Source organism: Wasmannia auropunctata, unplaced genomic scaffold (genome assembly GCF_000956235.1).
Source record: "Wasmannia auropunctata unplaced genomic scaffold, wasmannia.A_1.0 LD335681.1, whole genome shotgun sequence".
In the NCBI taxonomy this organism is placed as follows: domain Eukaryota; kingdom Metazoa; phylum Arthropoda; class Insecta; order Hymenoptera; family Formicidae; genus Wasmannia; species Wasmannia auropunctata.
Window position 1 is genome coordinate 33784 of NW_012027209.1, and position 22011 is coordinate 55794.

The following is a 22011-nucleotide window of genomic DNA, read 5'->3' on the forward strand; positions in this document are numbered from 1 at the left end:
TACAATTATAATACAATTTTTTATTTATAATATATTACAAATATTTTTTATAATATATTATTATTTATCATTCATATGTGATATGTAATACGGTGAATCTTTATTTAAAAAATATCATTGTGTTGAAATGCTTATTATTCGTTTAAATTAGGATGACAAGTAAACTTCCAAAAAATAAGATTTCGTGGTTTATGACGAATCACGTTTACTGCCTGTTATGTTACTCACTTTACAGCCGAAACTTCATAGCAATTACTGACGGTAAAATCGTTGTTTGTTGAATGGTGGAAAATAAAGTACAAAATAACTTACATTTTTGCCACATGACTAAAATTAGAATTAATTTACGAGGATCGTTTGAAAAGTTTTGAACCTCAACATGAAGATGGGATTACTCGTCAAAATCATTGTAGTACTAAAATCGTACGTGCTTTGAAAGATACCTATAAAAATCGTAGACGCATTTTGGACGCTCAGTTGTTGTTTGACAGTTATTTGTGCCAGTCAATGTTTTAATTGTAAAAATGGAAAAAATCGAATATCGTATTGTGATTAAGGCTGCGTTCCATCGCGATGTTCGCGAGCATTATTTGTCCTTGTTTAACATTTGATAAACAACAAGGATGAAATGATTCCAAGAGCGTTGCGAGCGTTAAATGGAACGCACCCTAAATTTTTGCATTTGAAAAGCAATACGGGCAGAGTCCCCGTAAACAGCGTCCAACTCGATTTTAATTTGCGCAGGCAATATTATTTTTCAAATTTAATCACGATACAATATTCGATTTTTTCCATTTTTACAAAAACACTAACATCGACTGATACAAATGACTGTCAAACAACTGAGCATCCAAAATAGCTACCATTTTCACGCAGGTATCTTTCAAAGCACGTACGATAGTAGTACGAAAACGGTTTTGACGAGTAATTCCGTCTTCATATGTTGAAGCTCAAAACTTTTCAGACGACCCTCCTAGATTTTAAAATTAGATTTTGTAATTTCATTAACAAAACGAGTGGATTTAATAATATCTGTTTATTATTAATGTTGTATTATTACTTTTATACATATTTGATATTGGCCATCAACAAATATGTTACAATTTTTATTTCCCCACCCCTAGTGTTTTTATTCGTTTGTCCAAAAACTAACGCGATATATTTTCACAATAATAATAATAATAATAATAATAATAATATAATATAATATAATATAATAGTAATAATACATAATAATTTATAGTCATTGCATGTGACATGTGTGACTATCAGTAATAATCATCGCGCTAAATAATACTTCATCATTCTCTTCAATCGCTCTGTACTAAAATGACATACGTATCAGGACAATGCGCGATAGATAGATAAACGCATCGATATTCAACAAATAAGATTTAAGTATTATAAAACAATAGTTACACATGCATACTCGATATAGAGTCGTAACGGAAAATTAATCATTTGGCGCGCGTACAAATTCGCAAATCTCGTGCTGCGTCACGCACTGTCTTTTCGTTTTCCTTTTTTCGAACGAAAGCAGAATTTCGCACACAATGCACAAATACATGTCGCGCTTTTAACTTTGTATTATTTTTACGAAACTATATATCATGTACCCTCAAGAACGAAATTCTATCTCGAATGATCGATGATTGCTTAAAAGTATGTGTGTGTGTGCGTGTGTGTGTGTGTGTGTGTGTGTGTGTATCTGTATGTGGTTTATTTATTTGGTATAAACCAGTCCGTGACACTTGAATCACAATACGTACGCATGTCGTTACCGTTGTAATTCGCGTGCGAAGGAAATCTAATCGTCGATACACAATGGATTAGTATCGCTATTACATCAGTATCGGTATACAACCGCAAGGGCAATTTTTGTCATTCGTAAAAAAATAGTTCACTGCGAGTGCATCGAATTTCAGCGTCCTTTCTTTTTTCAGGCTAATTGCATGAATCTGGTACGACGTTCGAGTGAGATGTACTCGCGATGTAATATAAGTGAGCCCTCGTAATTTTCTCGAAACGTGGTTTTTACTATAACGGGTTGCTAAAATGCGGCTCCAGGCTGTAAGTGTCGAGTTCTCGGAAAGTATACACATAGAATGCAAAGAGAAACGATACGTCTATCTCGCATTTCGAAGCATATAGGTATACCCTAACCGGCCCGCACGAGCCGTATCGATTGAAAAGAGTTTATTATAATTCTGATTTACAATTATTATAGTATAAAAATCAATTGATGCGCTATGTGTTTTTTATGTATGTGCCTGTGTTCGTTTGAAAAATAATTGTGTATGTATGTATGTATGTATGTGGGATGTAGTAATATCGATCGGACATGGTGATCGTCCGATTTACAGTGGGCAAATCGAGCGGAACGCGGTTTACGCTAGAATAGATTTTTGCTGAAAAGAGAATACCGCTCACACTCACAGCCGTTATTGTCAGTTTGTCTGGACGTCACTAAATATTCAGCACATACTACATACGCGCGACTACTATAGAGTATAGATCGAAGCTCGTAACGCGAGGGAAATTTGGAAAATTATTACGTTCCGATTTATATACGTTCCGCGGCGCATTTGCTGTTGTTTTGCAATGAAAAGAAAAATCGGGCATACTTCGAACGCGATACATACGGTATCCGATATCGAGGAACATTTCCTTTTATATTGTAATTATGAAGAAAGGAACTAATGGTCGAAAATTTTGGATTTTTGTATTTTCTGTTGCAAAATATTGCTAAATAATATTTAACAAAGAAAACCAACTGCTAGTTATTACATATCATAATAAAATTGTAGTTTTAATATTTTTCTAAAGTAAATGTATTTGAGAATTAAAATTTTGATCCGATTCCTTTCTACATAAATATGTTTAATTTGAATCGATTCAAATCGTCCTTACGCCGATGTCAATTTTATGTCAAAGAGATTTAGTTTTTCAATCTCTTTCTATTTTACTCGATATCGCGAAATTGATTCATTGCCGCTTTATACAATAAGTGATGCGCGATCAGTTTGACTTGATTTGTCCGTTATCTTATAATTTTAGATTCGAGAAAGGCGTCCACGCAGTTCTGCGAGAAAGCCACTCCGTTTTCATCGGTCATCAATGGAATCTGGCACGAATCTCTCGAATCCCGCATGATACTACTCGCTAATCATGTCTACGTGGTCTACGAGTGATGATAAGAGGACAAGAGGTACGTGCTGATTTACGTGACCCGGCGATTAGTGCAATCGGTGATGCATCATTTGCAACCGAGAAGCGTGATGCGATGTAGGTATACCGTAAAAAGAAGCGCTGTCTCGGGGATGTTTCTAGTCTAGTGGTCTTCCTTGAACAACTCAGATGTATGAAAACGAGGACATTCTCTTAAATATTCTTGTTGTCCAGATCTTAACTTCGATATCACGAGTATATTCGATGAGCTTTTCTTCTTCCCCGCTTTTACTAAACCTTGGCTAAAACTAATTGGTCATTTGTCGCGGCTACGAAAGATCAAAATGACAGTCAAAGAGATAGGCGTGCACACGACAGGCGCGACGGTCGCGCCAAGAGATCGCGAAAGACGCACGATAAATATTATTACATGAATATACGCGATGTAAGGAGAAGCATGTGATAATAATAAATCACGCGGAATTTTTCACTTGGACAAGAGCTATCTTACACTAGATAAGACGCGTCCTCGAAGAATGCGAGGACGACGCGAGGCACGTCGCGGCGACCCGCGCGATTCCGTCGCCATTTCTTTATTTCCCTCTGAGTCCTATATAGAAGAATACATCGACATCATGCTATACTATGCGTCGCACATCATACGATCTTGTGCATGCTCGCAAGATCGATTTAAAAAAGTAAATCTTTTCATTATTTCTTGTTTGGCGTTCCGCGAATTATTCTCAACATAATTGAATGCAAGATAATAATATACAATTATTATTGTAATTTGAGGAAAAGTAATGTTTGGAACTCAGAGGATCGTACCACTGTATCACCCGATACGTTTCGATCACGACGGAATTCGCGAAACTCAGCGGGCTGGCCGCGGGATGCACGCCCCGAGAGTGAGAAGAATATAGTGCACATTTAACAAAAAAATGCCAACAAGGAAACGTGCGTGAATAATAAATTAATCGATCACATGCGCAAAATGCATTGTCTTATAAATCGTATAAAAATTTTCTATATTCAACCTAGCTTATAATGCCTTAAAAGTACGTCGGGAATTTGTTGTATAATGCCTGCAGATCTGATGCGCGCCTTTCTTGTGTAGCGAGACAATTTTGCTACGATCTGCGCGCGAGCTCCAAGCTATCGGGGGGAAGCGTACGTTCGTGCGTTCGTTCGTCATCATTCGGCCGATTCGGCCTAACGGTTAACATTTTCAATATTAATTTGGTCATTCAGCAGAAAGAGATCGACGCGCGAACACGACGCGCGTGACGGCGTGAAAAGACGGATTCGAATTTCGAAATTTAATCATCTCGCGAGGAGGATATATCCTCTAAACGACGTTACGGTTGACCGACTGAACAAATAGCAAGTCTCAAAATCGCATTTGGCTGTGCAATGACACGCGATCGATATTCGCGCGCTCTCGTGCTATGTCGTGTCGCTCTTAAGCCCGCAAATTCTTCGGGCGGGCGTAACGATCTCGCGTATACATGAGGACCGATCGCGTGATGGCTCGCATGCTAGATCGCGGCACGGTGTCTCGCGGCGCGCAAAAGCGAATCGAAAAATAAGTCGGAGAGACACGTGAGAGAGATAGCGAGTAATCTTCTGTTTTTTCCTTCGTACAAGTGATTTGACGATGTTATATGCCAACGACACAGCTATCAGTGAGATATTTCGTCGAGGATCGATGCAACGCGCGCGCGCATTCCTATCATCTACATTCGCAAAGTATTGCTCAGCTGACGCTCTGGTTCGATCTACGAAAATATACCACGTGGATTCCCCTCCTCACAAATTTGCCTTTTACGAAACAGGAAACAGAGATTTCTTCTTGAGATTTGTCCGAAATTTGTATTCACACACGCGCGGAACTGTATATTGATTGTGAGTAATTCGCTTGAATTGCTAATATAGATTTGCACATATCGAAGTTACTTTGACTCTTCCGCTTACATTCAGACTTGCACAATATAAAATCCTAATTTAATATGGCCGGTAATTTGGTTTACCTCTTTCTCTTTTTGTCTAATCACGTCCATCTACCCACTATTCTGTCCCGCCTCCCATTTTGTTGTTATAATATACTTATGTACTGTATGAGTAATTTTATATTTAACCGCAATTAGTAAATAGATAATGCAAGCTTATGCTAATTTTCATTATACGTAATGGTGTATATGTGTGAGTGTTTGTATTATTAATACTAAATTCACATTCATCTTCTATGTGTAACGAGAACTTTCATTCTTTTTTTCTCATAATTGCAAATACGCGCTCGCATGCTCTCTCTTTCTCTCTCTCTCTCATTTTTATTCTCGTACACTAGTAAACAATTTCGTGCAAAATCCAATTTCTCAACGTAAAAAATATCAAACAGAGAAAATTTATACCATCAGATTTCACAGGATATCATTACTCTTTCGGCGAATAATGCGCACGGAAGTTAATGAAGGCTTTTCCATCGCAGATTAATCGCATTTACATTCGAGTAATGACATCTGTTCTTATTCTTCTCGATATAATTTATTCTATTAACGATGATTGAACAAACTCATATTAGATAATTTACTCGAATCTTTGTATGTTTAACCTTTATACTATACTGATATTAATGCTTGTCCTTTCTTTAACCATATTGAATGATCTATTTCTTGTGACAATCAAAAAGAATAATTGGACTTTCGAAAGCGATGGAGAAAAAGGAAAACATTTACATTCCATTTATGTGACGTGGTGTTTGCATATAAATATTATTCTAGATAATTTCCTCATTGGTTTCTCAAGTCGATATTAAATGTCTTTGAATTATTAATAGTAGGAGCGACTATAAAAATTGAAAATAATTAAGGATTAATGACTTTTTATCATAATAATATTTTCGATACGCGTCCAGCTAAAATCCCTTTTATAATATTACATATTTCTGCTTAATAATGCGGAATGATAACGCGTCTGAGTTAGCTGAGCCTTTAGCTGAAAAACACCGCCGCGTTTGCGTCTCGTGAAATTTTGCTACTCTGAAATGCAACGGAAAGAGTAGATTGTTAATTATTTTTTTCCGCATTGTTAATCGGTTATAAAGATATAGCCCTCGGACATTTATATATAGGAACGAGTTGCCACAATACGCGATATAATACGTACCTAGGTAATATTTAAAGCGAGAGCGCCTATTGGAGGATTTAACACGCGCTAAAAAAAATCACAATTTTGATTTGCGCGAACATTTATGCACTTTCGCTCTCACCTATTAAACTAATTCTAATTGTGTAAACTTTGAAGACCGCATTATTAGATTATCATTAAGGATAATCCTTTTTCCGCATCGCACTCTCAAAAAATCGATCGATTTTAAGATATTTGAGAATATCCGGGCGCTCAACGCTCGTTATTTCCCCTTCGTTACTTTATCTAGTTTCCCCCCTTTCCCCCTTTCTTCGTAAACATATATATCACGATGTAGCCTTATATAACAATTTTTCGCTTAAAAACGAATGCTAAACGCGCATTTATACGCCTTATATCGCTTTTTACTAAGAAGCCAATAGGGACAATCTCGAGATATGTCTGTGTTGAGAATAACTTTATGATATAACTACTTATTTCTTATATCGCTTAGGGAAGTGCAGCTCTTACTGCTTTATATATATATATATTTTTTTTTTTTTTCTATATGAGTTATACATTCAGCAACGCGTTAGCCTTTAATCGCTTTGCGGCGGGTTTTGCATGCCATAGTCGATTTCATCATCCTCAGCTTTTTCTTCTTGCGAGAAGCAAATGAATATCTACGAATAGCTTCGTACGATCGTGAGACTTGCGTATACATTTATTATTAATATCTTTTAAAATCGGAAACTTTTCTCTGTCTCTCTCTCTCTTTCTCTCTTTGTTTTTATCCTTTCTTCTTTTTCGTGTATGAAAAAAATTAATTTCTTGGAACATTATTCGCGCCAGACCGTGTCTCCTGTCAGTGTAATTAGATGTCGGAATGTATGCAGTATGTTGTTCGAACAGATTACTATGAGGAGGTTGATGAAAATGCAAATAAAAAATATTGTGTGACAAGTGAATAAAAATTAAAACTCATGAGACTAATATCTAATTTTTAATATATCAGGGTAACAATGTGTGATGTTCTCCAAGCAACAGCGTATTTTTTCTATAATCAATAAATAAAATATGTCTAAACGAAAAAGTGTCATTTGTTAACACAAACTTAACAGCGCGATGCAATTTTGCATTAACATCCATTCTATGTGGGGGTAAAATAATACGGTAACATTACATTATTGCACTTAAGTTTCGCACGAAACATATTTTCTTAGTATACTTTACATTTCTCTTCTTGGGTAATTATGGAGTTTCCTCTTCGTGCAATTTTGTTATGTAGGCTTATTTATTGAAATATATATATATGCCATTCACCGGTTTTATCTGGAGGCGATTTGGAAATAGCGTCTCTCTTGAAGATTCATTTATTTTATAAACACAGACTACGATGCATTTAATATCGTTTCTAATGTTTAAGTTTCGAGCTGTTCGAAGAAAATTGTTACACACGTATTGTTGGAAACAAAATTAAATATATTTTTTAATTTTGAGAATGAAAACTTTAATGTCCGGAGCTCGCACTGAAGGTTTCGATGTTTCGAATTACACAATGCAAATAAGTGTGTTACTCTCACTGTCGCCTCTTCATCTCTTCTCACTATTACTGCTTGCTGACGATAAGATTCATGATGTTAGACCTCAAATCTTGTTTGTTGCGTTACGTTGTATTACGCATATAGATGTGTCTTACGCAGTTCTTTTCTGCAGTTCTTTTAAAGCGTTATAAGCGTTCGTCAGAGGAAACCTCACCAGAATCTCTGAGCGCTGTCCCATAGGCTCTTCAGACTTGATCGGAACTCGAAGCGAAGATTCTGATAGTATCACGCTATGTTGTTGCCGCTCATTGTGGTCACGCATTTCTTCTCGGGAGTGTTTTGGCTCTCCGAGTTACTTCGCACTGCCTTTGGCGGGCTTCCTGGCGTTGGTGTCGTCTCACCCGACAGAGCATTGTTATTGTTCGTCGATGTCGAGCTTCTTCTACCGTTCTCGCGGGTCGGCGATTTCACGTCGAATACAGACGTATCCGACTCGATGTCCGAATCGATCTGAAATCGATTCGATGCTCTGTTAATTGGTGATACATATCGGCTCTCCTGCATCAGCTATTCACTATCCCATGCGACTTTCTACGAAAGCTTTAAATAATAAAGTTTAAAAAATCTAAATTTTTCACTAATAAAATTTAACAAAAGCAATTTATTAAAATTATTCATCTACAATAAATAGATAATTTAGATAATATTAATCTAGATTAATCTAGATTATGAATAAGAAAAAATGATAAGTACTAATGCGATGAGAATTTTCATTTGAGAAACTTCTATGATTTAAAGATTAAAAAAGTGATAATTATTATGACAACGATGAAGATGATGGGGATGATGCGCTACCTTATTGAAACAGACTACCTGTCTGGTAGCTGGGTGAGGGTTAAGAAAGAGTCGTTCACTGGTGTCGCTGCCGCAGCTGGAACTCTCACTCATCTCTGTGGTGAACTTTCTGGAGGCCCTCGGACTAGGCGGTGCGGCTCTGCTTTGTCCTCCCAAGTTCATACTCACATTTCTCGAACATACCTGAGACTGGATATGCTCGCATACTCGCCTAAATCTTCGAATGTTTCCTGCGCAAACATGGAATTGATTTCATTGTCTGACCCTTAATTCGACAATATTTAGATCTATTTTAATTAGATAATTTCTGAGAAAAATTCAAAAAACCACACATCGTATAAAGGATATATTACGATCAAATTAAGGGGTTAGGCCACCTTTGAGGCCTTAAAAGATACGAGCTAAGTTTGGGATTTTTTTATGGATAAATATAATAGATATAACTTTATTAAAAATCTATATTTAGAAGACATTATTGTATATATATAAGAAAGAAAAAAAAATATTTTTTTATTTTTTTAATGTTTAAAATGGCGGCGCACTGGCCTACTTGCGGAATCCTTTTTTTCTGTATCTTCAAATCGGTGTACAAGATTTCAGGCACACGGTTTGATCTTGAACAAAATACAAAGAATTTTCATTATCTACATATTAAAAACTAATGAAGTACATAGGGATTTTTTTTTAATATTAATTTTTCTCAAAATGGCAGCTATTTTACGAAAAATGTGTATTTTTTTCCAGTACAAGATTTTCTTATAAATAGCTGCCATTTTGAGAAAAATTAATATTTTGGAAAACCCTTACGTACTTCATTAGTCTTTAATATGTAGATAATGACAACTCTGTGTGTTTTGTTCAAGGTCAAACCGTCTACCTGGAATCGTGTACACCGATAGAAAAAAAGGGATTTTGCAAGTATAGGCCAGTGCGCCGCCATTTTGGACATGAGAAAAATAAGAAAATATTTTTTAGTTTCTTATATATGTACAATAATGTCCTCTAAACAGATTTTAAATAAAATTATTCATTTATACCCACAAAAAAATCCCAAACTTTAGGTATCGTTTTAAAACCTCAAAGGTGGCGTAACCCTTTAAGGATTAATATGACTTCCTCGAAAATTAGCGTTTAAATTACGCTTTGAGTAAAGATCGCGTTTGCTTATTAAAATATGGCTGAATTTTACGTAGCCGGTAACATGCTTCTGGCAGACTGAATTTATGAGCCGAGCGACTACGGCTTGTTCTCTCGCCGGCCGTAAGAGGCTAAGCGACTGCAGGCCAAAAAAAAAGGCCAGAACCTATCGTATCAACATACCAAATGTAGAATATACATATGCGGAGAGGACATAAAATTACACGTATATATTAGCTGTACGTGCCAAGATAACATCGATCTAGTTGCGCTTGGATGACTGCCAAACGCCAAAGCGAGACGATCCATATCTATACGATGTATTTTCACAAGGGTTTTGTACTTATTGAAGATCGCGTCGATCTAAAATTTTGGTTTCTTCGCCTTTTTTATAATATATCTAATCTAGATGACTGAGTGACGAGAATTTTAATTTTTCTAACTCTAACCGAGGAAAAAAATCGTCAAAACGCGATTGTGTGCTTACCGCTCAATAATGTGAAGGTGATGGCAAAGAGAGGCTCATTCGGCTGCTTTGATATCGCGCTAATATCAACTTGAAATCGCACTTGTCTCTGGAACATGGCTGGTGCGGTGCTACCTCTTTTGTACTCCACTCTGAACGACATTGGCGAGCTCACGCTATGAGATAATTCTGCTATCTGTAAGCGTCCAGTTTGTTTCAAAATATTATAAAATTCTTTCAAATCTATTAGTGATTTTTAACGAAAGTTTTAACGAATGCTTTATTTGTGATTGCAATCCTCGCGCGAATGTATTAGGTATTCCTTTTTATAGATTTTATATAGATTTTTATAAATAGATTATATAGTAGCCATTAATCGCTTCCAAGACTTATTCCAAAATGGATAATAAGTTTAATTTAGTACACTTACCGATAAAAAAGCATGAATCAAATCGGCTTTTACACTGGCTAACGGTTTTCCCTTAACTAAAACGGTGAAGGTTTCGTCTTTCTCCGTAGTCATCAAGCTACCAAACCATGATTTTTTCGTAAGTTCCGGCGAAGAATCTGGCGTGAGATGTACCTACATGCAATGAAAACTTGATGATAAACGGAACATTAGAATTATCATAAATAATCTACTGTGCTATAACTGCACTGAGCTTTTAACTAATTTTTGGTGAAGAATTTTATCAAAAAAATATTTATATAAAAATATAAATATTTATCAATGATTTAAATTTCATTAAGGAGAAAAATTAGATCACTGATCAAAAAACGCGACTTTCGTATTGTCATATATATATATATATATATATATGTATAAAATATTGCAATTGATAAAATATTAACCTTCAAATGGTATACTTTCGAGCACCCACTAATGGAACACTGGTGCCGCGACTACCCAGCGAATAGCCGCGACAGATACTTTGTGAAAATGTCAATAACATGTCAAAAATTTTCGCGGAACGAATTTACATTCTTGTACCATTTGAAGGTTAAATAATATTATATAATAAAAAGGAATAAATTATACATATTTTCGTTATCTGTTATCACATACCTCTTCGGTACTAGTGAGCAATTTACGACGATGAAACCTGGGACTGCCCAGGAAGGAATTTTTGATCGTGGTCAATCGCGATCTCCAGTGATGAGCTCCGGATCCCGCTCCCGTGTGAGGCGAGCCCGGCGGAGTAACGCCGACCGCAACTACTGCGAAACAAATCATATCTTAAAAATATGTACTTGGCTTAAAAAAAATTAAAACTTGTTCTCTCTCTCTCTCTCTCTCTCTCCATAATTAATCAGTTACCTTCCGAAAATTTTGTTTAAAGTAGATGTGACGTTATTGACGTGTGTTGTTATTTGACGTTGATTGAAATAACGAGGGCGACTATTATGTGATGCAAATTTATCACGCAATTTTGTTTAATTACAACACAAGTTTTGTGTACACAAATCCAAATGATGGTCGGTAAAACGTAAGATACTAATCTACGTGATCACATTGGAGACTCTGATGTTTAAACGTTGATACACAATCTCGTAGCTACACGATAAATATAAGAGCACTTAGCGTAATACGATCTGCCGTGCTTATGAGGTAGTGGTCTTTAAGAGCAGTAGTTAACTTAAGTGATAATCGGTGTTGTACAATACAGTCTCCGATACACGTAATCCACAACTGTGCACTCTCACATATACACACATACTCGTATGTATAAAGTGATCAAAATTGGAAAAAGTTTAAGAAAGCACTTTGAAGAAGAGAGGTGAATAAAAGGACGTAGATGATACAAGATAATACAATAGCGATAAATTGTATATATTTTATGTATAGCAATTCGCGTTACTCCCGTGTTAACTTTACAGCGATACTATCAAACACATGCGATGTAGTATGCGACCCGCGTATATATTTAAATAAGAAACATATCTTACCGAATAAATAGAATAAAACAAGAGGAGCAATAAATTTGAAAATAAGACACAATTTTAAGGATAAACTCACCAGGTTGCACTTCATTGAGTTCAATGCCGACATTGGCGAGTGCCGGCGACGGCGTGGGAACGCTTTGAGTCGTGGGGTTGCCGTTTCCGGTGATAGTGGTATTGCTACCAATAGACAGTCTGTGTGCACCGCAGGCGATTGTCTGGCCCACGTGCGACGTCGGCATCGCTCTGTGGGGACTTAGCAGACCCGCAGGCGCATGCAACGGCGAGTTGCCCGGCGTCGACGTATGCGAATGAGACGTATGAGTGTGGCATCCACCCGTGCTCGGTGATCGACGCGCGTGATGTCTCGTGCTGTAAATAATTAGCGATCTAATTAACGGAATCGCGAATCGTCTATTTTAAACCACGAAAAAAAATTAGACGCTTTAATGGAAATTTTTCTTCTATCGGTATTTAATCGGGTGAAATGAACAAATCGAAATGTAAGTTCGAGAGTCGCGCTTGACGTGAGTTCGGGCTTGTAAATGCAGGATCGACAAAAAAGAGAGAAAGAAAAAAAACAACGCGGGGAGACACATGATAGGGTGCACGCGACATGTGCGCATAACTGACGCTGTCACGCGATCGCTATAGTTTGAAGTGAAATCGTACAGCTACCTGTCTTTACAAAACGTTTTCTTTCTGAGTAGAGTTGGTACATTTGGTTTTATCGGCAGAACAATGCGGGAATCAGGGATTCTCGACTTTATTTTCCACGCAATAAAAATATTGAGAAAACGATCTGTCATGCAACGTTTTTAACTCTCTTTATTCAAATTCACATGAATTTACCTGGACTGTCTTCTGGGCGTTAAAGGCGAGCCATGACTGATCTGTCCGAGATTGAGCGCGGTACTTCCGTTCACTCTACACGTATCCACCCGTTTTCTCGGAGGATCGGCTTCTAACTGCCCTGCGGATCCTCTTATGCCACTCCTCATTACCTCAAGCTCGTCTTCACACGCTGGTCTTCTTCGCTTCCTCTCTAGCAGCAGGAAGTATATTACCTTCTCCGTGTTGTGACTGAAAGAATATTCGTGAGTCAGATCCCACAATAGCTTTTCTCAATACTTTTCCAATACTTAATAGACTTAATAGTAATATGTAAATTAATTTCAACCGTCTTTCTATGAGAAAGAGAGAGAAAGAGAGAGAGAGAGAGAGAGAGAGAAGTGTTATCTTACTTTGGACTGAGTAGCTCTTGAATGAGTTTGTCACGCTCCTTGAAGCAACCAAGACTTGCGATCGCCTGTAGCACGTCGGGATCGATCGCTTCCACGGACGGAATAACGTGCGTCTGCACCACGTCCATCATCGACAGCTCCAATTCCAACTCGCCCTTACCCGCCGCCGTTACCCAAATATGCCTATTTATTTCTGCTAACTAAAAGAAATTTACATTCCTTATTTCGAAAATATCTTAGCATTTATTAATATTTTTGATATTAACACGTTTGAAGAGAGAGAGAGAGAGAGAGAGAGAGAGAGAATATTGCAATATAGGAAGAAACAAAGAGACCCACCGTCAATCTTTTCTCGGGATCGACTTCTATCATGCCTCTGAGCAGATTCTGACACTCGGGCGGCACGAAATGTGGTATGTAAAACAATCCGCGCTTAACTTTCTCCAACAATTTTCTCAGATTGTCGTCATCGAAAGGTAAGGCGCCTACCAGAAGCGCGTAAAGTATTACCCCACAAGACCATACATCCGCCTTTCTACCATCGTACTTTTCACCCTGTTAAAAAGAAGCAAATGATTTTATGACATTGAGAGAGAGAGAGAGAGAGAGAGAGAGAGAGAAAGCTTAAGTAGCTATTACTCGTTTAATATTTTATTTCTATGTAATTTGATATTGCAAATTGATATTGAAAATTAATTGTAATTAAGGGCACTTACTCTAATAACTTCGGGGCAGGCATAATGAGGTGATCCGCAACTGGTCTCCAGCATGGAGCCCGCGGGTTGTAAAGACGCCATTCCGAAATCCGCTATTTTAATGTTATTCTTCTCATCCAGCAACAAGTTCTCAGGCTTCAAATCTCTATGGCTAAAAGTGATATAATAAAATTAAACAAATAAATTCGATATACGTTTTTGTATAGACGATTACATGTATAAACGACAATATACGCGACTCACCATATACTATGACTGTGACAAAAGTCTAATGCGGAAATTATTTGTCGAAAAAATCTCCTCGCTTCCTTCGGGGTTAGTCTGCTCTTTTTAACCAAATAATCGAACAGCTCCCCGCCTGAGACGTGTTCCAGAACAAGATATCTTGAGAAAACATGTAAAACGTAATTTTCTTTTGTACCGTTTATTAACATAAAAATTTCACATTTTCGTCAATATACGTACAGGTATTTCTTGTTTTCATATACATCCGAGAGCCCGAGTACGTGCGGATGATCGATCAGTTTCATAATGGCGATCTCACGCTCCACTTTCATCAACACGGACTCCGAAAGCTTTTCGCGGTTGATAATCTTGATCGCTACTTTCTTGCCCAACACACAGTGCACGCCGAGTTTAACTAAACCTAAAATTAAAAAAAAAAACATTTAAAAATTTAAAAAGGAGATTTATCTTACACGAGCATACATAAGACTCAATAAAATTTTCCTAAATTATTGGTCTTTAAGACTATTTGATTTCTGTATTATACCACTATGACAGATAATTCTAATTATTCTTTTATTTTTTGTTTTGATATATATAATTTCAAAATTTTGAATTATTTTCCGCGATTAATTTTCCACGATTCTGCAATTATAATTAAGCATAGAGAAATGACAAAGAATATCAGTAAAGCGGTCGACAGAGAACGTGCTTCAATTACTTGGAGATTGAGTTATTCCTCGAGGATGCGTATATAAATACACTATTATCCTAGAGAGACAAACACAGTGGCTTTACTTGAGTGATTTAGTATTCTTTTCACTTGGTAAATTTCGACAACGTTTGCGGATAAATTTTGGCAACGTTGGCGGATTTCTATTAAAAATTACTGTTCGAGCAATCAGACTTTATCAATTTGCTGGTATCGCGGAATATATTAATAATTCAAGTTACATACAAATGCATTAATTGTTATTATTTGTTCCATGTAATCTCTACACTAGAGACTATATTCCTAATTACGTACTATTGAATCGGTCGAATTTGCGGTAACGTGTACATATATATGAATACCTGCTAACGCAGTACACGTTAATAATTCACGCACGATACAAAATGCTTGTTACAATTACGAGAAGTCTTTCATCGATTAAATTCGTACGGATTCTATGACGACAAAGAATACATCGTTTTATAGCTACATTAGTAATATGAATTACAGATCACATTAGGGACAAATTACAAAAGCATACTACAATTGTAGAAGACCAACAGATTAGACTTATGATTCTTATCTTATAATGACAAGCGATAAAAAATCTGACTCAATAAAAGCCAATTCAAAAACGTGATTTCCGAGTTTATCACAAAATTGGTTTAAATCGCTGTCTGAAGTTCACGGCGAGTCGCGCCACACAATCTTTATCCACTTTACAGGAAGAAACTGTTCGTTGTGAAACAACGATGGAGAACAATTAAGAATCCTCGTAACGAAGTCACGCCTATTTGAAGGATTAGAGCTAGGGTTTAATCCTGAATAAAGAATCGCGACGTTTTATACGATTACGTAAAAACTGCGATCATTATTGCAGGCGCTCAATTCTCAGGCACGAAGTGATCGACGTGTTTTGATTACTCGAGTGAAAAATAATTTTTCACGTGCGCGTCAGCTTCTCTGTAACTATATCGCATGCACTTATTTACATATCGTCTAAAAATATATTACGTTTCTGTGACATTACGCTAGTACGTTATAAATAGTTCAAAACAGTTTTTATGATTAAGGTGATGATGGCCATCTTTCAGCCATTCTCAATCGAATCGCGCGAGATTAAGTCTCGTCAACGATTGACGAGATGACAATTCCTATGGAATTAAATGGACGCGACGTTTCCCGCGTCAAATCTGGTGGCAATTGCATTAGCGGCTATTGAGACCATCGAGAGTTAAAGTGCACTTTCCCCTAACGATTTACGTCATCCATGATTTAACGGTGTCGATAGCATATGCATTTGCAGAGAGAAACCTTCGAACTCATCGCACGCAGTTTAGAACATACCTATATTTACCAAGATTAAATCTTACATGTATGACTCGCGCATATAAATGAATTAGGTACTTATTGTCTTATTGTTAGTATGATTTCTCACAATCAAACATTTGATAGTGAGAAATCTCAGATAGCACAGAGAGTTTAAAAAGAATTCATTTGTATATTCAGTCATCAATTCTGAGTTAATTTTCAGATGCAAAAGAATTCTTTTTCTAGAAGTTCTGGAAAAGAATTCTTTTTGCACTTGAAAATGAACTGAGAATTGATGACTGAATATACAAATGAATTCTTTTTAAACTCTGTTATCTAAGATTTCTCACTATCAAATGTTTGATTATGAGAAATCAATAAGACAATAAATAATTCATTTATATGCGAGTTATACATGTAAGATTTAATCTTGATAAATATATGATTGTACGAATAAATTCTTTTTGAATTTACGAATGAATTCTCTCTATGCTGGGATTTGACATGATAAATTCCTCCAATATTTAAATTTTTAATATTAAATTTAATCTCGAATCTCTTTCGAATACGTGATATGAACCAAAAAAGTCTTATATTATTAAAAAATATTCGTGGTTAAAGTATTACCCGAATATATATGTTAACGTAATGCCAATTTGTCGTTTTCACTTTTTCGATTTCGTTCGCTTTTCACAACCAATTCACATACTAAACTTGCCGGGAGCTTTTCGCACCTCGTTTTTCAACATCTTCGTTCCCGCGAGGATCATCGTGAGCAATTATATTCTTTTTTCTAATGTCTCGATCGATTCCGTCGGTTATTATTCAAACCGCGCGCACTTATGTCGCGAGCATGAGCGGCAATTTCATTACCTACCCGCCCGCGCATGGGTCACGGAATTCAAAGCGTGGAGAGGAATTCATTCGTATGATTAACGCGCCGTATTGTCACGTGCCAGAGCATGCACCCCTTTCGAGATGCATACGGGATCGATATAGTCCGCCGGAGGAAATGACCATCACGAGACTCAAATCTGCTGAAAGCTGAGCCGCGAATTCATTAACGAGCTTTTACAAAATTACGTATTAATATATCGAAGAACCAAAATTGTATTTCTATTTAAACTTTGCATTGAGAGTTTCATCTCTCTAGATATTCTGTCTGATATAATAAAATAAATATAATAAAAAGTGCTTACTGAAAAAGAGAAGAATGTTTCATCTTAACATTGCTAATTTACCCCCACATTTACATGCAGAATATACGCGCGCGCGCGCGCGCGCGAAACGGCGAATTCTTTTTTCTTTGCTTTATTTATGTGTTCGTTGTTGTCGACGTAATTACTTTTCAGTTCCCTGTTGATGGCACTTAATTAAAAATGTTTATTAACTGCTTCATAAAGATTTACAATTGTCGTTGAGTTTTTTTTTTTTGTACAGCGAACATATTACAAAGCGGAGGATCTTAAATTTTGAATCGTAATAATGTTTGTTATTAGAGTACCAAGTTACAGAGCGATTAAAAGATAAACAGATATTTAGAAATTAAATCTCCAGTCGTTTTTTCTCCTGCTTTTTTCATGTTCTTTCAGTGAATCATACCCTTTGGTGTGATTTTTAAAGAAAATATAATTTGATTCTGGCAACTTATACTATAATTTAAAGACATTTTATGGGATATTATTATAGATGCCGCTATGATTACCCCAAGTTTATTCACGTTCGAAAATTCTTTCTAATTCTCTGTCTGACCATAACCGTTACATGACATAATTAGTACGTTCTCAGTATCGATCTTATAATAGCATCGAATACCTTCGAGGTGAGAACAAATTAGTACGGTGTACACTTCTTTCTCTGTAAATCTTTGACGTGCGAGCTTTTCGTAAAACATGTACATTTTGTTCTTTTATACTTATTTCTTTTATAATTCATATTGCGAAAAAAACTTTTTATTTATTTAATTATTTCGATTTATTTTTTGAATGTATTCTGATGAAAAATACTATCGCAACACATCATAAGATAAAATTGTTCTTACTTTGCAATTGCATTTTGCAATTGCAACTTCTAACTTGCTTGCACAAATTCACAGCGTTACCATTCGTAAATATGTATGCGCAACAATATATTCAAAATATTGTTTATTTTGCAAGCCTCTTCGATGTATTTACATATAAGTTTTGTGGAATGTGTATATCTATTCTCTGAAAATGTGCACGTGTCGCAGTTACGCCGAAGGCTAATCTGAATAGTATTTGAATACGAAACGTGAATAGAACCATACATGTGGAGGTGAGGGTAGAAAGTTATGATCAAATATTCGAACTGAGCCGCTAGTTCACGAAAATGCATTCAACAACAGTGCTATAAAACTAATAGTCTTGTACGGCTGCGGAATAGCTTAAATTCGATCCCATAATGCCGCAATAACTCGTATTAGTTATCATTTGTATATGTTACAAATTTTTCTTTCTATCTTCGTTATGTTGTTGCGACAACAGAATTCTCAATCATTGATAGATTCAAGAAACATAAAAAATATAATATAAGCCTCCTATATAATATATAATATAATATCCTATAACATCCTATGTATAATATAATATCCTATAATATATATGTAACATAATATAAGCCTCCTTTCGAAAGCTCGCGTGGTCAGCAAGATAATCCGCGAGAATTACACGTGTTCTATGTCACAATGCGGCAGACCTTGAAGTCCTGCGAAAGTTTCGCGGCAAATTTGTATCGATCAACGCATCGAAACCTTAACCATTTGGTCTTTCCAACCAGAAACAGTTGTTTTCAAGCTCTGTCATGATTGTCACTGATTGTGTGAAACGCGAGATCTCGTATATCCTCTCGAGTACGCGGAACTTAATTAAACATTCTGACGCGACTTGATTAGACATTTCTGTGGCTATTGTCGATCGCAATAATGATTGCAACGGAGATTTGTAATAGAAAAGGGGGAGGGATGGATGAGGAGAGTGAGTGAGAGAGAGAGAGAGAGAGAGAGAGAGGAGGGAGAAAAAGAGAGAGAGAGAGAGCATGTGCCACCCACCAGTCTGGCCTTTCCCCAAGGTCTTTTCCAACCGATACGGGCCGACGTACTGATGGGTCTCTTGGGTATTGGACCCAACAGGGCTCTCCTTGCCCTGCATCGCCGCTGAGCCACTTCCTTCTTCTTGGTCCGCCAGGTTGAAGGGTTGTCCTATACAAACGACCGATGTGTAACGTACCACGATCTTTCTCCTCTTTCTGCACTCTGCGCTCGTCGTTATCACTTCTTTGTGAGATTTGGTACCGGTCTGTCGTGTTCTACTGCGATCTCATGCGACATCGTGCTCTCTGTCGTGGTAACTTGCGATGGAATACGGAAAATGTTTTGAGGATAACTTGACGAATAAATTGTCTTCGAGTTATATTTTTTAAATTTCATTTGGGCAGCAATTCGAAGACAATTGACGCGATATACGCGTCAAATATTAGTTTATTATCGGTATGCGTCCATTTCTTCTCGAAGAACATTGCATAGGTTTCGACTCAAGCATAGGTTATTTATATGTATGTCGTCGGATTGCTCGCACCGCGTTGCCTTGCTTTCGCTCGAATTAATCGAGAACTGTTGTAAATCGCGTGTCATACACATCCATCTCGTCGTTAGCCCAGATTTTTACTTTTCGATATGCAACATTTATTGGACGATAAGCGATGAGAAACACCGCCAAATACCCCCAGACGGGAGCATCGCGCACCTGCATTCACCGTATTCACTATCACTGTGATGATCTGACATAATCTTCTTTTATCTTCGGCGGATGCCTCTTGCGGATTCTTTTCATGTTGCTTCTTTCTTCACCGTGTACTAGCGAGACTACCAGAGACGTTTCAAGGAATTACGCCAGTTACGCCAACTGGTAGTCCACTCATTTGAATCAGAGGTACATCGAGCGGATACAGAATGGATAGACACAGAAGGATATATATCTATTTACGAAGATGCCTGCTGCTATTGCATCAGTCAATCGTGGCCGGCCACGATTCCACAAACACGGAGTTGGGCGCCATTGTGATTCGAGGAGAAACTCCACGGTACCCTGCCTCGTCGGGGACGTGGCTGAACCCCGTCGAAATTGGCCGCTTTTAATCAGTGGCGGCGTTGCAGCTCCTCCACCTTACGACAGCTCTCCTCGTTCCGCCAACCGTTCACGACTAAAATCCTATTCAATTCTCGCTGATGACGATATCCACCCTGCTTGGCACTCGCGAAGCGACGAATTTGACTTGACAGTGATGTTTCGGGATTTCTTAGACACGCTTGGATCGGGCTGGCGCGTATAAACTTTCAAGAGAAACTACCCTCCTTCGCTCGAGTCGCACTATCGCTATATCCCGCGTGCACTTGTGCATCGATGATATCGCTACGATTCAGCGACAAGCGGCATGATTGCGCTCGTGGCCGGGTTGTAAATTGGAGCTGTCTATCACGATGAGGCGTGGCTCTTACGAAGAATCTCTTCTTCACTTCACGTTTTTATATCGGCCCTATCTTCTTTCGTTTTAGCTAAACTATATACGTTCTCATTTTAGAAATGAAATTTAGCCCCGTCTTACGGAACTGACGACGGCCACCACGGCGCTCCCAGTTCGATTATGTGCCGGACACACAGAGGGGGTAGGTAATGCGCGCGCAATCCCACGCCCGCGAACGGGGAGACCCTTTCCGCCCTCTGCGCGTATGGGGGACCACCACCGACCGAAGGCGACGGGAGGGTGTCAGACCGGGCTCGGGAAAACGTGGCGGAGAAAGCAGCGTGTGTCTACCTTCGGGGTAGCAGAGTGTACGATATGCGAGGGTGGCATCACCGCCGCCGCTGTCGGTACAAAGACGATTGCCGATGGTTCGCGTCCGGGCTTTCGTTTGTGGCTGAATGAGTTCTCCGTCATGCGAGGGTGTTCACAGTTCATCTTTTTTTTTTGGTGCTAATTTTATCTTATTCAGAAGGCACTAAATAGTCCATCCTTTTCATCTCATTCTGCTATTAAAAAGTGATTACCTCAGGCCGGCTTTCAAAGTTATGTTATACATATAGGTAATATCTTATATATTTAATGTGTAAAATTTTCAGATAATTATGTAACTTATACGTATGGATATTAAAATATTTTTTATTTGTTTTTTTTGGGGGGATAATTTTACATAAACAAAATAATGCTGCAACATATTTGGATAGTATATTCTAGAATATACTGTCCAACATCTACTTATACAACATTTTTTATTTATATCATTGTCGCAAATAAATATAATATGGACAATATTTTTTATGCAAATGTGTATATATATATTCATATACATGTAGATATATGTAAATAATAATAAAAATAGATATATGTAAAACAAAAATTAAAATTTGAACATTCTGTCTCTGTGCAAATTCTTTCTTTATTAATTATTACATAAAAAATATTTGCCTATATTTAGTATATATATAGTTATATGTATAGTTATATATATATGTTATTTATGCACGTATTATACATATATTCTATATTTTTT

General features: G+C 37.2%; 1 protein-coding gene across 3 annotated transcripts; it reads right to left on the minus strand.

Moving 5' to 3' along the window:
* Nucleotides 1-6844: 6844 nt before the first annotated feature.
* On the minus strand, nucleotides 6845-21117 carry LOC105456422 (serine/threonine-protein kinase BRSK2). 3 transcript variants are annotated; one of them, XM_011700430.1, is made up of 13 exons: nucleotides 19513-21117; nucleotides 14663-14843; nucleotides 14441-14581; nucleotides 14198-14348; nucleotides 13821-14036; nucleotides 13482-13681; nucleotides 13090-13320; nucleotides 12314-12609; nucleotides 11363-11511; nucleotides 10727-10879; nucleotides 10318-10492; nucleotides 8694-8923; nucleotides 6845-8348 (listed from the first exon to the last, which is right to left on the minus strand). In XM_011700430.1, exons 1-13 carry the CDS (start codon nucleotides 19610-19612, stop codon nucleotides 8124-8126), a joined length of 2448 nt encoding a protein of 815 aa, XP_011698732.1. In that variant the 5' UTR covers nucleotides 19613-21117; the 3' UTR covers nucleotides 6845-8123. The 3 variants fall into 3 exon arrangements, with proteins under 3 accessions (XP_011698732.1, XP_011698733.1, XP_011698731.1); XM_011700431.1 differs by having other exon boundaries at nucleotides 8712-8923; nucleotides 11363-11514; XM_011700429.1 differs by having other exon boundaries at nucleotides 11363-11514.
* Between the last annotated feature and the right edge of the window lie 894 nt (nucleotides 21118-22011).

Bases quoted from the DNA above. Each gene is read 5' to 3' on its own strand.
- LOC105456422 (XM_011700429.1), bottom strand. From the start codon at position 19,612: ATGCAGGGCAAGGAGAGCCCTGTTGGGTCCAATACCCAAGAGACCCAT. The intron at 14,349-14,440 runs GTGAGTCGCGTA...TATCACTTTTAG, and splicing joins TGTCACAGTCATAGTATATG to CCATAGAGATTTGAAGCCTG. The intron at 8,349-8,693 runs GTAGCGCATCAT...AATCGATTTCAG, and splicing joins AGGTAGTCTGTTTCAATAAG to ATCGATTCGGACATCGAGTC.